Source organism: Peromyscus eremicus, chromosome 14 (genome assembly GCF_949786415.1).
Source record: "Peromyscus eremicus chromosome 14, PerEre_H2_v1, whole genome shotgun sequence".
Classification (NCBI taxonomy): domain Eukaryota; kingdom Metazoa; phylum Chordata; class Mammalia; order Rodentia; family Cricetidae; genus Peromyscus; species Peromyscus eremicus.
In genome coordinates this window covers 52,612,625-52,626,127 of record NC_081430.1, presented here as the reverse complement: position 1 = coordinate 52,626,127, position 13,503 = coordinate 52,612,625, and the positions used below count along the sequence as shown (strand labels likewise).

The 13,503-nt window shown below is 49.6% G+C and overlaps 1 protein-coding gene across 1 annotated transcript; it reads right to left on the bottom strand.

The window, feature by feature from the left end:
- Positions 1-3,751: 3,751 nt before the first annotated feature.
- Positions 3,752-13,436, bottom strand: Glrx5 (glutaredoxin 5). The gene is made up of 2 exons (XM_059279579.1): positions 13,116-13,436; positions 3,752-4,327 (listed from the first exon to the last, which is right to left on the bottom strand). Exons 1-2 carry the CDS (start codon positions 13,396-13,398, stop codon positions 4,152-4,154), a joined length of 459 nt encoding a protein of 152 aa, XP_059135562.1. The 5' UTR covers positions 13,399-13,436; the 3' UTR covers positions 3,752-4,151.
- Positions 13,437-13,503: the final 67 nt, after the last annotated feature.

The following is a 13,503-nucleotide window of genomic DNA, read 5'->3' as shown; positions in this document are numbered from 1 at the left end:
GATGGGCCCATCAGTCATCTGGAAATATTTTCCACAAAACATTATGAAATTGCCAGGCATTTCCACCGCCTTTTCCTGGCAAAGGTATCCGTGGGCGAACTGTTAGGGTCCTGTGAACCCAGCACCACAGTCCTTGCTACTGACAAGATGGGATAGCCTCACAGACCACAAAGTGCCCAGAAGGCTCAGGACCCGGTGGTGCTGCTCTTAGCACACTCTCCGTACACATCTACATGTCTCCGCCACTGGGCAACTCTGCAGAGGCCTGGAGCTCACCCCTCTCCGCCCCTCACCATTCCTCTGCCTGTATCCAATCAGCTGCTGTATACCGCACATGCTCCTTAAAGCGATTTTTCATGTTCTAGACGATTCTTATGTAGAATGTTGAATCTATGGCCTTTCATGTGTATATTTTCCCACCAGTGGTTCAGTAGCAAACACAAAAGCTTTCTTCCCTGGGGCTGACACTTCCTTCAGCAAAGCCTTGCTGACAGACTCATTCCTCCCTTGACACCATCTCCCGCTCAGACGAGGGACTTGACTTAGTTTCTTTTCCCGGTGCTACGATAAAGATATTCTGACAAAGGCAACTTTATGGTTCCAGAGAGGTGTGATCCATCATGGTGGAGAAGGCATGGCAGGCGGCAGGGAAGGCATGGTGGTGGCAGAGGCAGGAGACTGGCTGGTCACACAACATCCACACTCAGGAAGCACAGAGTGAGCAGGACGTAGCCTGGCTATAAAGCCTCAAGGCCCACCTCCAGTGACTCACTTCCTCTGGAAGGTTCCACCTCCTAAAGGTTCCACAACCTTGTCAAACAGCACCACTGGCTGGGGACTAAGTGTCCAAACACATGTGCCTGTGGGGGACATTCAGGCCACTACAGGATCTGACTTCTCAGTTCACCCTGCTATCCCAGTACACTCCCCAGAAAGGGGAACAAGACCTCTCTACATGGCTGTCCCAGACTCCTACCCAAAAGTGAATTCAACAGGGCTAATGAAGCTGAGGGTGTGGCTCAGTGCTGAATTGCGGGCTCTTTAAGCAGGAGGCCAGCGGGTGAAGCGTCACAAAATAAACAAAAAGTTACTTTGTATCCTAAAATGGTTATAAAAGGTTGAAGCGTCACAAAATAAACAAAAAGTTACTTTGTATCCTAAAATGGTTATAAAAGGTTGAAGCGACACAAAATAAATAAAAAGTTACTTTGTATCCTAAAATGGTTATAAAAGATACAGTTCAAAGGAAGCTCAATTATACCCATGTAACTATCCATGTACCAGTCTATGGAGCTAACAAACCTGCCTGAAATAAAAATGTTCACTCTTGGGCTAGAGAGACCGCTCCATAGTCAAAAATGAGTACTGCTCTTACAGGGGACCTGAGTTTGGTTTCCCAGCACCCAAGTGTGGTGGCTCACAATCACCTTTAACTCTAGCTCCATGGGATCGGACATATTCTGGCCTTCTCAGGTGCCATATCACACACGCACATGCTTTCACATAGACACTAACATATAATTAAACTTTTTAAATCTTAAAAAAAAAAAAATGTTCACCCAGCATAACTCCACCTATTTCTTTTCTTTTCTTTTTTTTTTTTTTTTTTTTTTTTTTTTTTTTTTTTTTTTTTGGTTTTTTCGAGGCAGAGTTTCTCTGTGTAGCTTTGCGCCTTTCCTGGAACTCACTTGGTAGCCCAGGCTGGCCTCGAACTCACAGAGATCCGCCTGCCTCTGCCTCCCGAGTGCTGGGATTAAAGGCGTGCGCCACCACCGCCCGGCACTCCACCTATTTCTAAAGAGACTAACAGCATATGATTTGGAAAGTGTGACAAAAATCCAATACGGTCACAATGGAATACACTAGACATCTGTGAAGCTATCTAAGGTTCCTAGAGGGCTGGGTGTGATGCTGTTTGTGCGAGGAACTTGTGTGCCCCTGTTTAATTCTCACAGTGAACTCTAATTATGCAGACCATGGAATTATTCAGACTCACATGAGATAACATCTTCAATTTTCTATTTGGTAAAGGCATGCAAATCATTAAGAAAGCATTCTTAATTAACTTCTGGAAAGAACATTACACTTCTTACAGGGCTTCAGGTGGGCACATTCTGGGTGACTCTGATAGGATCTCACTGGCTCACAAGCTTTGAACAGATCATTCCCCTGGCAGCCTATTCTAGTCCAGCCAATATTCTAGAGAGGATGCTTACAGTGCTATTTTGCTGATACGATTTTTATCATTTCAGCTGTTTTTCCCCAAAGGAGTCTTAAGGAACACGGGCAGTTCCAGGGAAAAGCTAGACGCAGCAGTGATGGAAAAGCAATTCAGTCCACAGCTAGTGTGACGGCAGGGGACGACCACAGCAGACTGATGTGAACACAGCCTGGCATTCATGCTCAGGCAGGAAGGTCATCTGTTAATGGTACTCTTCCCAGAGGACATGGCTGCCAGCACAGGCAGGATCCTGAGCACAGCCTTCCTCCTGGGCTCCTTCTCTACCTCCTGAACAAAAGGCTTCTAAGGGGTTTTAAGCCCTGTGAGAAATCCATACAGGCTCAGCTGCATGCTCAAAAGACGGGAGCGTGCAATTAATGCAATTAAAACCTTCACAGACTAACAAGTCTTTCCTTCTCCCTAAAGCCTTGAGGTTAGTCACTGTTGAGGGCTGTCATCTTCTGATCTGGCCCACAGGTCCCTAGTGAGATGGGGGAGGGGGCAGCCTTGGTCTGCAGCTTTCCTTCCCTTTTTGGGGAATCCCAAACCCTGGGAGCCCAGCAGACCCTACCTGCCGGGAGGCCCATCCACACTTCGATCCTACCTCAGGAAGAGAGCGGAGCTAAAGATGACTAAATACACAAAGCCCTAGACCAGCTTTTGGGAGGCCAATATTCATTCTCCGTGCCCTTTTCATGGGAAAAGGCAACCTTCCTCCTGTTTCTGTGACTTCTAGGCAATGTTGTCTGGCTCCTGGAGACTGAACATGGCTTCCGGCACAGCCAGACACACTGGGAGAGAAGTACTTCCTTCCCACGGGTGGGGGTGGGGAGTCGGGTCCTCCACACCAGCCTCTGGATGGATCAGCCCTGGAGAAGTCCCACCAAGACACTATACTAGAAGATGGACACAGTTCCAATTAATTCCTCTTAGAACCCCTTTCATGAGAAAGAAAATGCTTCAGAGGCCAACTGATGTCTGCTTCCCATTAGCTATCAGCACAGGCTCCAAGGGTAGGCAGGGGTTCCCCTCTTGGGTCCACATCCCTCCGGCACAGCATCACATCCGGCTCAAGGGCACACACACTGTACCTGCACTCCCTAGTAACCTGAAGAACTGCAGAGCAGCCTAGTGGTGAATGAGAGTCACTGTTAATGAATTACTCAAAATGGGAGGACACAGGTAAGACCTGGGGCTGTACCTCCATTGATAAAGTATTTCGTCTAACATGTACATTGCCCTGGATTCCATTCTCAGCACTACGGTGGCAGAGGGCTGACACCCCAGCACCTAGAAGGTGTAGGCAAGAGGATCTCAAGTTCAAGTTTACCCCTTGGCTATGTAATAAGTTCAGTGCCAGCCTGGGCTGTATAGAAAGACACACAGAAAGTGGGGAGGAGTGAGAAGCAGAGGACAGGAGAGAGAGAAGGGGGGGAAAAAAAGGAAGGAAGAAAAGACAAAGACTAGGTGGCTGGCCCTCCACACTCTACAGATCTATATTTGCTGGGTTCATTACTCACACACACATGGTCTGTGTTGGCAATTTATTTAAAAAAACAACAACACTCCAGCCATCATATTTTCTTCTCTGTTCATTATTTCCCTTCTAGAAGAAGTTACAAAAACATCAGGGGGGTTTGCCATCTTTATAACCCAACCCACGAACAAGAGTCAGGAATGACCCCGGAACCAGGCAGGGAGTAAAAGACGATAAAATCAGCAACACCACATTACAACGCTGATTTACAGAGCAGTGGTTGGAAGGAAATTCACCCTGGGGTATTCTGAGCCAAAAACCAAGGAAAAGCACCAGCCTGCTTGCAAGCCAGGAGGCCCAGGCAAGCGCCCAGCAACAGCACACGACTCGGTAAGGCTTTTCTGGCAGCGAATGTGATGGAGAGGGCGCTCTGCTCGGCAAGGACGGGAGCCCTCATTTTGAGTCTTGGTTCTTCTCATCTATCAGAGCAGAGCGGATGCCCAGCTTTTTCAGTTCCTCCACCAGGTCCCCATTCTGGTGCATCTGCAGAAGGATGTCACAGCCTCCCACAAACTCGCCATTGAGGTACACTTGCGGGATGGTAGGCCAGTTGGAATAGTCTTTAATACCTGTGGAGAGATGGAAGATGAAACCATCAGAAGGGAGAGAATCTTCCACCACAAACGCCATAACCCCACTCCTAACAGAAACCCAGGCCTCTCCCTGGTGCCCCACCCGCTCCTGGACAGCAATGAGTTTCACAGCCAAATGGACAGCACATCACTTGATGGGTCACATGATCCTCAGCTTCTCTGTCAACCTTCAGCCCTGAGGTTTTCATGAGAATCAGGTAAGGCTCTCGGTAAAACACTGACACATCAGGCAGGGAACGGACGTCTAACCAAGGCACGTGGGACAGGCAAAGCTATAATTATCCACACAGGTCATGTTCTCAGGAAGGAACTGTCATGGCTTCATTCCCAAATGTAATGTGAAATGTGGATCCACCTGAACGTGTCACTGGCTGATCGGGCGACCCCACCTCTGCCTTCTTCCCGCAGCTGAGTGGTGAGGGCCACTGCTGACCAGCATCAAGATGCTGAGTGGATGTTACCTTTGAAGGTTACCAAGAGGCACAGAAAACCCCCTGTGGTTGCAATCCTAAGTCCCATGCTCTCAGCTCCCTGATAGGTTCCACAGAACCCGGTGACAGACACAGGTATACAGCCCATGTGTTTAGCGGCTAGTATTAGATGTAACAGAAATTTTTTGAAGGGCTAGGAATCTAGCTCAGTAGGAGAGCATTTGGCCAGCATGACCGTGAGCCCCTAAGTTCAATTCAGCAACAAATTAACAAAGATATAAATACTACTGCCAGTGTTTTTAAATGGCCAAAATAAGCATACAAACCCACAAAGTAAGTGAGCAGGTGCTTCCAAAAAATACAATAGTACACACATCTAAAAACCAGTCACACAGTGGGCTTTTTATGTAGACAAACTTGTTCTCACTACCATATCATTCAATATTTGTTTTCCAAATAAAATTACCAATTTGAGTTACATCACAACAGTCTAAGAAGACAATATATTTTCCTTTTAAACCTTACTGTCTTTCTCTAAACAGTCCTGGGTTTGCTGTAAATAACAGAGCTGGAGGGTGCCCGGGTCACAGCTTTTATCTTGCTTCTCCAGACAGCAAACCCTGAGAAATGGTCACAGGCTGGGCGTGGTGGCCCACACTTGTAAAGCCAGCATTCAGCCACAGCTGGCCTGGACTTCGCAGAGAGGCCCTCTCAAGAAGAATGGGAGAAGGCTACAGTAGACGGCAAGTCCTACCAGCCTTCACAATATCAATTATCTAGGCACACTAAACTCCCTGCTGAATCCAAGGCTGTCATATTGATGTGGGGTGCCATAGACCCCTAAACAACGACTCAGGACATGGGTCATGTGAATTTGGTTTTTGTTTGCATTTTAAACTTGACCCTCAAGTACGAACAGCCTATAGATCAGTTGCAAATCTTTACCTTTATGACCGAGGGTGGGGTGGGAACAAAGAACCATTTAGATACAAGCTCCCTCTCAGTCTCCTGAACGAGCCCACTCCCGTCCCTGTGTTTCACAGCTCTGCTTTCCTCCACAGGAAACTTACTCATTACTTTTGCCTAAGGCCCCCTGCTTGACACACATCAAATGAAATACATTGGCTGCCTGAGGACCACCCCAAACCACACTCAACTCTAAACAGTGTCGTTGTTTTAGTAAAAACCTTTGCTGAGAAAAGAATGAATTGTTTTCCATCCTCATCACTATTCATTTCCTAAGGAGGCAGAGCTTGCTTTGGCTCACAGTGCCCTCCGATACAGTCCGTCAGGGCAGGGACGCCGTGGGGGGAGAAGCAGGAGGCTGGTTCTAGCACCTCACCCCATCCAAGCCCTCACTTCACTCACCTCACACGTGAAGCTCTCTCTGCTGCTGAGGACTGTGGGACTGGGGGTCCTCCACCAGAATACCTATCACCTAGCTGCCAACAAGTGGCTCTCAGACCAGACATTGTCACACTGCCTCCTCTGCCCACTCTCTTGCTTCATGGCTGACATTTCAAGAACTTTGCCTCAAGGACAAATGGCAGCATCTTGGCAGTACTCAGAGTGCACACGATGACTGATGGGTCATTGGGATTGTTTGTTGTTGTTGCTGCTTGCTGGTAGGGTTTTGTTTTGTTTTTGTTTTAGCCCAATCTGGCCTGGAACTCCATATGTAGCCCAGGCTAGCCTCCAACTTGCAGTTATTCCTGCCTTAGCCTCCAGAGCGCCATATCTGCAGGTGTGAGCCACAAGCCTGGCTTTTATGAGCTTCAATAGCTCAGGTGGTGTCTGATTCTTCTTATGGAGTAAAGTGGTCAACTTCTAGTAATAAAGATCACTGTCTATAGCTAAAACACTGAAGTGAAACATAAGGACTGTTTCAATATGGCTTATTTTTGCAATATTGGTGACATTCAGGTAGGAACTCCTGGAAACCAGAGAATCAGACCAAGAATAGGTTTTAGTGCTAATCACATCTACGACAGTGGTCAAACTCAGGAGCAAGTGCTGACCGGAAGTCATCCTAACCAGAGACACTAGCATGGGAGCTGAGAAGCTGAGGGACTCGGGCCACATACCACTGCTCCATCAAAAGCAGAAAACCAAGCGATCGAGACTCCCAGGCCAGGAAGATGGCTCTGCTCCCGAAGCGCTCGTCCTGCAAGCATGAGGACTTGAGTTCGAGTCCCCAGGACCCACATAAAAGAGCTGGGCACCACAGCACGTGCGGTAATCTCCCAGCTCTGGAGGCAGAGGGCCACTGGTCAGCCAGGCTAGCCAGGTTCAGTAAGAGACCCTGCCTCAGACACCTGACACAGACCTCTGGTGTCCACGTCCTTAGGTACCTGCACCCACACATGTGTGCCGCCCCTCAACACTGCAGCTTATGAAGCCAGGAAAAATAAAATCAGACAAAATATATGTAAAAACTCCCCTGCCCTGTCCACTTCCAAAGGTGCTTTCCACACTGAAGCATCTGGCATTGCCTGGTTTTCCCGGTCCCCGATGAAGCTCACAGTAGGACTTCAGGTGGGGACTAACTCCAGAGTCACATACCGGGCTCTGTGATCTTGGGCTAGGTGTGCCACATCCCAGGGTTACATTTCCTCCATTTCTCCCTCCTTGGAGGCTGGGGGATCTCTGAATGGAAACCGCAGAGCCTCAGGAGAGGAGAGCAAAGGCTGGGGACAGCAGACAAGGCTAAGGCACACGTGTCAGCAGAGTGGGCTCACTGGCCTCTAAGTACAGCCCCCCTGGCCTCTAAGAACACCCCCAACCCCTGGCCTCTAGGAACAGCGCCCTGGCCTCTAGGAACAGCCCCCCAGCCTCTAAGAACAACCGCCCCCACCAGGAACAGCCCCTCTGGCCTCTAAGAACACCCCCAACCCCTGGCCTCTAGGAACAGCGCCCTGGCCTCTAGGAACAGCCCCCCTGGCCTCTAGGAACAGCCCCCCTGGCCTCTAGAAACAGTGCCCTGGCCTCTAGGAACAGCGCCCAGGTCTGTTTCCCTAGCTGCAAAGTGGCGCTTCTCTGCCTTGTAGATTTACTGAGAAGATCAAACAGTATGTAATTGGTAAAATGACTTACTTCCTGGCACTGTGGATGTACTTATGCCACCACCACCAACCCTCCCATCCAGGGTCTTCCGCTCTATTTGTCACAGTAGTGCTTTTCTGAGCAACACAGTAAACAGAAAGCATGGGGAAAGAACACAGGAATGATACAGTTCCACACAGCAATAAGAAAGTAGCATTTGCAGAGCTAGTGCTTCATACTCCCTAAGTATTTTCCACAGATAATCCTATTTAACCACTGCAGATGTATGATATAATTATCCCTGTTTGACGGATGACGTTAAGGTGCAGAGTGGTTAAGTAACTCACCCAAAGTCATCGAGATAGCATGTGGTGGATGCAGGACAACATCTGGGTTTCTAGAGTCTAAAGTCAGCTTCTCAACCCATGGGCCCTCCCATGTCCTGCCCACAGCTGCTTATTCATTGCACACGCGTGTATAGCACACGCGTGTATAGCACGTGGGACTGAATTACACCTTGCCATCAGTATACACACAGTATTGTGACATCAGTACTCCTTGCCACTTACATTAGACCAAATGTGTTTGATATTTAGCCATGTCAAGTACACCAGGATCTAGTTGGTTTCAAGCTCAGTATAGTTTTACCCTACAGCACTGAACTTCCATCTGCTAATCCTGTCTGCTAAGAGACCAAGATCCCATCTTGTGGGTTCGTCCCCACCACAAGCCATGTTGTCATGAACACCTTACACACGTATTCTGTCCTACATGGGCCCCTCTAGACCTGGGGGTGGCAAGCTGGCTTCAAGCTAAACCTCTTCCTGAGTTTGCAAATAAAGTTTTATTGAATTCAGCTTGCTCACTGATTATACAACATCCAAGTCTACTTGCAGCCTCCAACAACAGAGCAGCAAATGAAATGGGGACTCAGGAGCGCACAGACCTCCTGGCCCTTCACAGAGCAAGTCTGTCTCCACTCCGGGCTCTGGGAGTAGGGAAACAGCTCTGCTCATCTCCAATACACTGACTGTTACAATTCCAAAGTGCTGGTACCAGACACCCACAGCACACGGCTTGGCCCACAGAAGGGCACACACACAACCGAGTATCCAACCTCCAATATTCGCCAGAGTAATTAGTGCCCAACTACTGCCTTGAATGCTGAGACACTGCTTCATAAGCTCTTACAGGCTGCGGGGAAGAAGCCTGGGAGAAGGGTGCGGAGGAAAAGAAAGCTCACAGTGAGACTCAAAGAAGAGCTTCTAATATACACGACAGCCAGTGAGAAAGCCATGGGAGACGACAGCCTGCAGGGGGGACTCCAAATGTCCCAGCACCAAGACATTGCCATGTCCGCAGTAACAGCTAGGCCAGCTACTCTGATGGTGTTATGTAATGGACACACATATGGCAATGTCACATAGGCTTATGCAACAGGTTTACAAATCATAAGGACAAGAAAAAATAGTCTAAGAGTTATGCATTCATCACCATTCTGCTGCAGGCTGCAGGAATATATCATAAGAACTCAGCTGGTTATGGCAAAGTCACTACCTGGAGGAATCAGGGAATTCCTCCAGAGGAAGCCAAATCCCAAGGAGTTTTTGGTGTTACTTGGCTTGTTATATATCAGCTGTATTCTGTTATGAAAATCATGTGTGCCTTCATAATTTTTCCAATTGACTTCCCCCTAAGAAGGACTAACAGTGTGGACTGATCACTCTCTGGACATACACATTCCAGGTATTTGGAGAACAGCCTCAGGAAAGGCTTTCTCTGGAATCAGATTATCTCCCTTAGTCACTTTCTTCAAGGACTACAGGAAACACCACCCAGGTGGGCGCCCAACTTCCGAGGACTAACAATGATAACAGCCCACATGCAAGTCTCCTGACTTATGGTAAATTCCACAAGGAGACACCGCCTAGGAGAGGTGGACGTTAAGTAATAGCTTTACACAATTTAGCTCGGACCCTCCCTTTATATACTGGGACTTCCAGGGCACAGGATGGAGAAGAGAAAAGAGAATGGAAGAACTAGATGGGTAAGAACTTGAGAGGAACAAACTGAGATGGGGAAGAACTAGACTGAAGAGCTAGAAGACAGTACTAGAGGAACGAGATGGAAGCTGAGGAAGAGCCAGATGGGGAAGAACAAGATGAGGAAGAGCCAGATGAGAGAGAAGGAGATGGGAGCGGAGCTAATAGGGGAAAGAACTAGATAGATGAGAACCTAGAAGGGACAGAACTAGATGAAGGAATTAAGATAGAACCTAGAGGGGACAGTAGATAAATACAGAGAAATCAGGCAAGAAAGGAGCTAGACATGAGAGCAAAATAGAAGCTGTGCAGAGAGAGAACTATCACAGAATAATAAAGTGTATAAACTAAGGAGTTTGGTGTACATAGATTAATTTCTTTTTATCAAAGATTAATTATCAGCTGGTTGTAGATTCTTCCCGGACCCTGGGAGGGGACTATCGAGGGACTGGACCCCTATAGTCCCCGATACCATTCAACCTCCTACTCTGGCAGGCACTGCTCCTAATGCAAGAGCACATGGGGATGGATACAGGACTGCCAGAGCACTCACAGAGGTGTCCGATGTGACTGTAACACCAGTCTCTCCTTAGCCATAACAACAGTCACAGAAAGCCTGCCTGGCTCAAGTGGCATTCCCAGCACCAAAGAATATTGCACCTGCCCTCCCAAAGGTGAAATGCTGTGTGCAGACAGGCCAGATCTCACAAGGTCAACAGTGGGAAGCCCAAGGAACCATGAGGCTGCACTGTGCCCTGACTTCCTCAAGAGCCCTGTGGCTGTGTACCCCAGGTAATAAAAGTGAGGTCCAGAAGGCCTCTCTGCACCACACTTCCTGGACCCTGGGTGAGAACCAGGGCCCTTGGTAAAATTCTGGCACAAGGGAAAAGGAAGAGCCGATGCTATGGAAGTCCCACGCTGCAGTAGGACAGGTGGGAGGCCCCTCCTTATCCAGCAAAGCGAGAATGAGCTGCTTGCCTGCCTGCCTGCCCCTTGGCAAACTCAGGGTGTAGACAATGATTTGAAGAGTCTCCACACGGCAAAGGCCTAACCTGGCTAACAAAGGCCGCACTGGGGGAGCACACTCACATCACCCTGCCCAGTCCCGTGGCAGCCCTTCTCTAAGCCACAGGAGACACATGTTTAATTATTTGGATAGCACACTTATTGACCAAATTAACAAGTCAATGAAATCAACAGTCAAGAAACGTAAGGGTTGCGGCTGGGCATGATAGCTCACATCTGTAATTTCAGCACTTGAAGGCAGCAGGATCAATCTGAGTTCTGGGGCAGCCTGATCTATACAGTGAGTTCTAGGCCAGCTTGACTAGCCTGTCTCAATAATAATAATAATAATAATAATAATAATAATAATAATAATAATAAAGGAAGGGTTAAATTCTTCTCTCATTTGAGTACCTAATGACACAGATTAGAGGCCAGACATGTGAGATGGAAGACAGCAAACCTCCTCGCTTTTAAAAAGTACTCATATTAGTTGTATTCCATTATAGCTTGCCTGCAGTTACACTACACAGAGGAACATAAAATATCTAAACCAAAGAAAGCCCCTCAGACTGCATTTTAAGCAAGATCTCCACAATGCAACTGTCTGCTAAAAGTGCTTGCAGGCAACTGCGGGTAGGCCCCAGTTCAGACTGCAGGGTAGGTGCTTATCTTCCCCAGCAAGGAGCCACCTCTGACCCAAAACTACAGCTTGCCCTGAGCTAGATAACCCCGGAGCCTAGCAAACAGCCAGTGTTAGCTGAGGAGGACAACACGGGGCTCTGAGCACAATGCACGGCTTGCCACCGTTCCTGAGAGCACTTGCCTTGCTTCTTCTGCTCTACCCTCGAGCTCGGTCCCGCAGTACTGTCAGAGAGCAAATGTAGGGTCAGCTACTTTAGACAACACGGAGGAGAGTGCTTTGAAAACCATCCAGTTTAATAATAAAGTAGCTGCCATTTAGTGGGTGCCTGCTGTGCCAGATAGGGTGATATTCTGTGCAGAGGGGATGGGGGGAGTTCCCACAATGCAGTGCAGTCTGGCCTTGAACTGGTGATCCTCCTGCCTCAGCCTCCAGAGTGCTGGGACGACAGACGCTGATTTACTACGTCCAGCTACAATTTTCAGTTTCTCGATTCCTTATGGACTCGGCCAGTGTCAGAATCTTCACTTTACTGAAAATGAAATGCAGTTAGGCCACAGAAGATTCCAAGCCAAATCTGCTCTCCCCAGCCACAGCCTGTCTCATCAAAGAGAAGGACCATAAGAAGAATGACTATAGTCAGTAATGTCAAATGTCAAACGCTCCATGTTAACACAGAGAGGTCTCCTTTCAGCGGAGTGGTCAAACCAGAGCACTGGGTCAGGAAGATGGGGTGGGGGTGGGGGACCTACTCAGTTTCCCCCTCCCCCGCCCCCAATTCCACTGCAGGAGGAGCGGGCTCCACCTACCTTGACCAATTCTTGGCAAGGATCAGGCCCAAGTGCCTGGCCTTTCTCCTCCCCGCTCAGAGCAAGCAGAAAACTGAGTAAGGTGCCTGGGAGTTTGCATAAAGGATGTCAACTAGCCATCAGGACCCAGTTTCTTTGCCTCGGGGCCGGTGAAAAGCCACAGGTCTGGCTGTTCGGTCCTCTGACCCTTGGGCCCCTACCTCGAGGCAGTTTGCTAATCTGGTGGGGGTCAGAAGTCGTGTCTTCCTCTTCCCGCTGAACCTCTTCCAAGCCCCAGCCCTCATACACTGCCCTTCTGTGCTACGGGATCTAAAAACCAAAGTTCGTGTCTTTCCCCCAAAATCAGATCCCAACGTGAGTCCAGCTGGACTATGGTGCAACCCTCTCTGCAGCAAAAAGACAGTCCCTGACACCCGGAGCCTTAAACACTAGAGGCTAGCCTTTGCCCTCATCAGGCACACACAGGCAAGCCTGAAACAACCTCCCTACATTACGCAGTGCCAGTCTCTCACCTAGCAAGTAGGCCTCTGGCTTCCAAGACCCTCAAACTGTCCCCATTGCGTCAACAAGTCGCGGGTACTCGCTGCGCGTCCCCCACAGCAAGCTACCCCCCAGCTGACCCGGTGAGGAGTCATGCTACTGACCACCTTCCTCCGACGCAGCCAGAGACAGCTCGCCCCGAGGTGAGGTGAGGCGAACCCCCAGCCCAGGTGGCTACACAACCACGGCCCCTGCTCCTCGGGATCAGCTCAAGTTCACCGCGCCCTCGCCGCCGGATCCCAGGGGCCTGACCTTGCCGCAGGTCCGGGTCGTCCAGCACGTTGTAGGCCGCGTAGTCGCGGACGCCGTGCAGTCGCAGGATCTGCACCACGGCGTTGCTGAAGCCGCACTGGGGCTGCTCGGGCGTCCCCTTGAGGAACACCACCACCTTGTCCTTCTTCACCAGCGCGTCCAGCTGCTCCGCCTGGCCGCCCGTGCTCGCCGCCCGCACGCCGATCCCTGGCAGGCCACCGCCGACCGCACCGCGCCCCCAGCGCAGCAGAGCCGCCGCCGCCCGGCTCAGGGACGCGCTCATACCCGCTTGCTGCCCACCGCCTCTGCGGCCAACCCGGGGCTTACCGTGGCCGTGGTGCCGGGCCCGCCCACCGGAGGCTCTCATTGGGCAGGCTCCGAGCTGCGT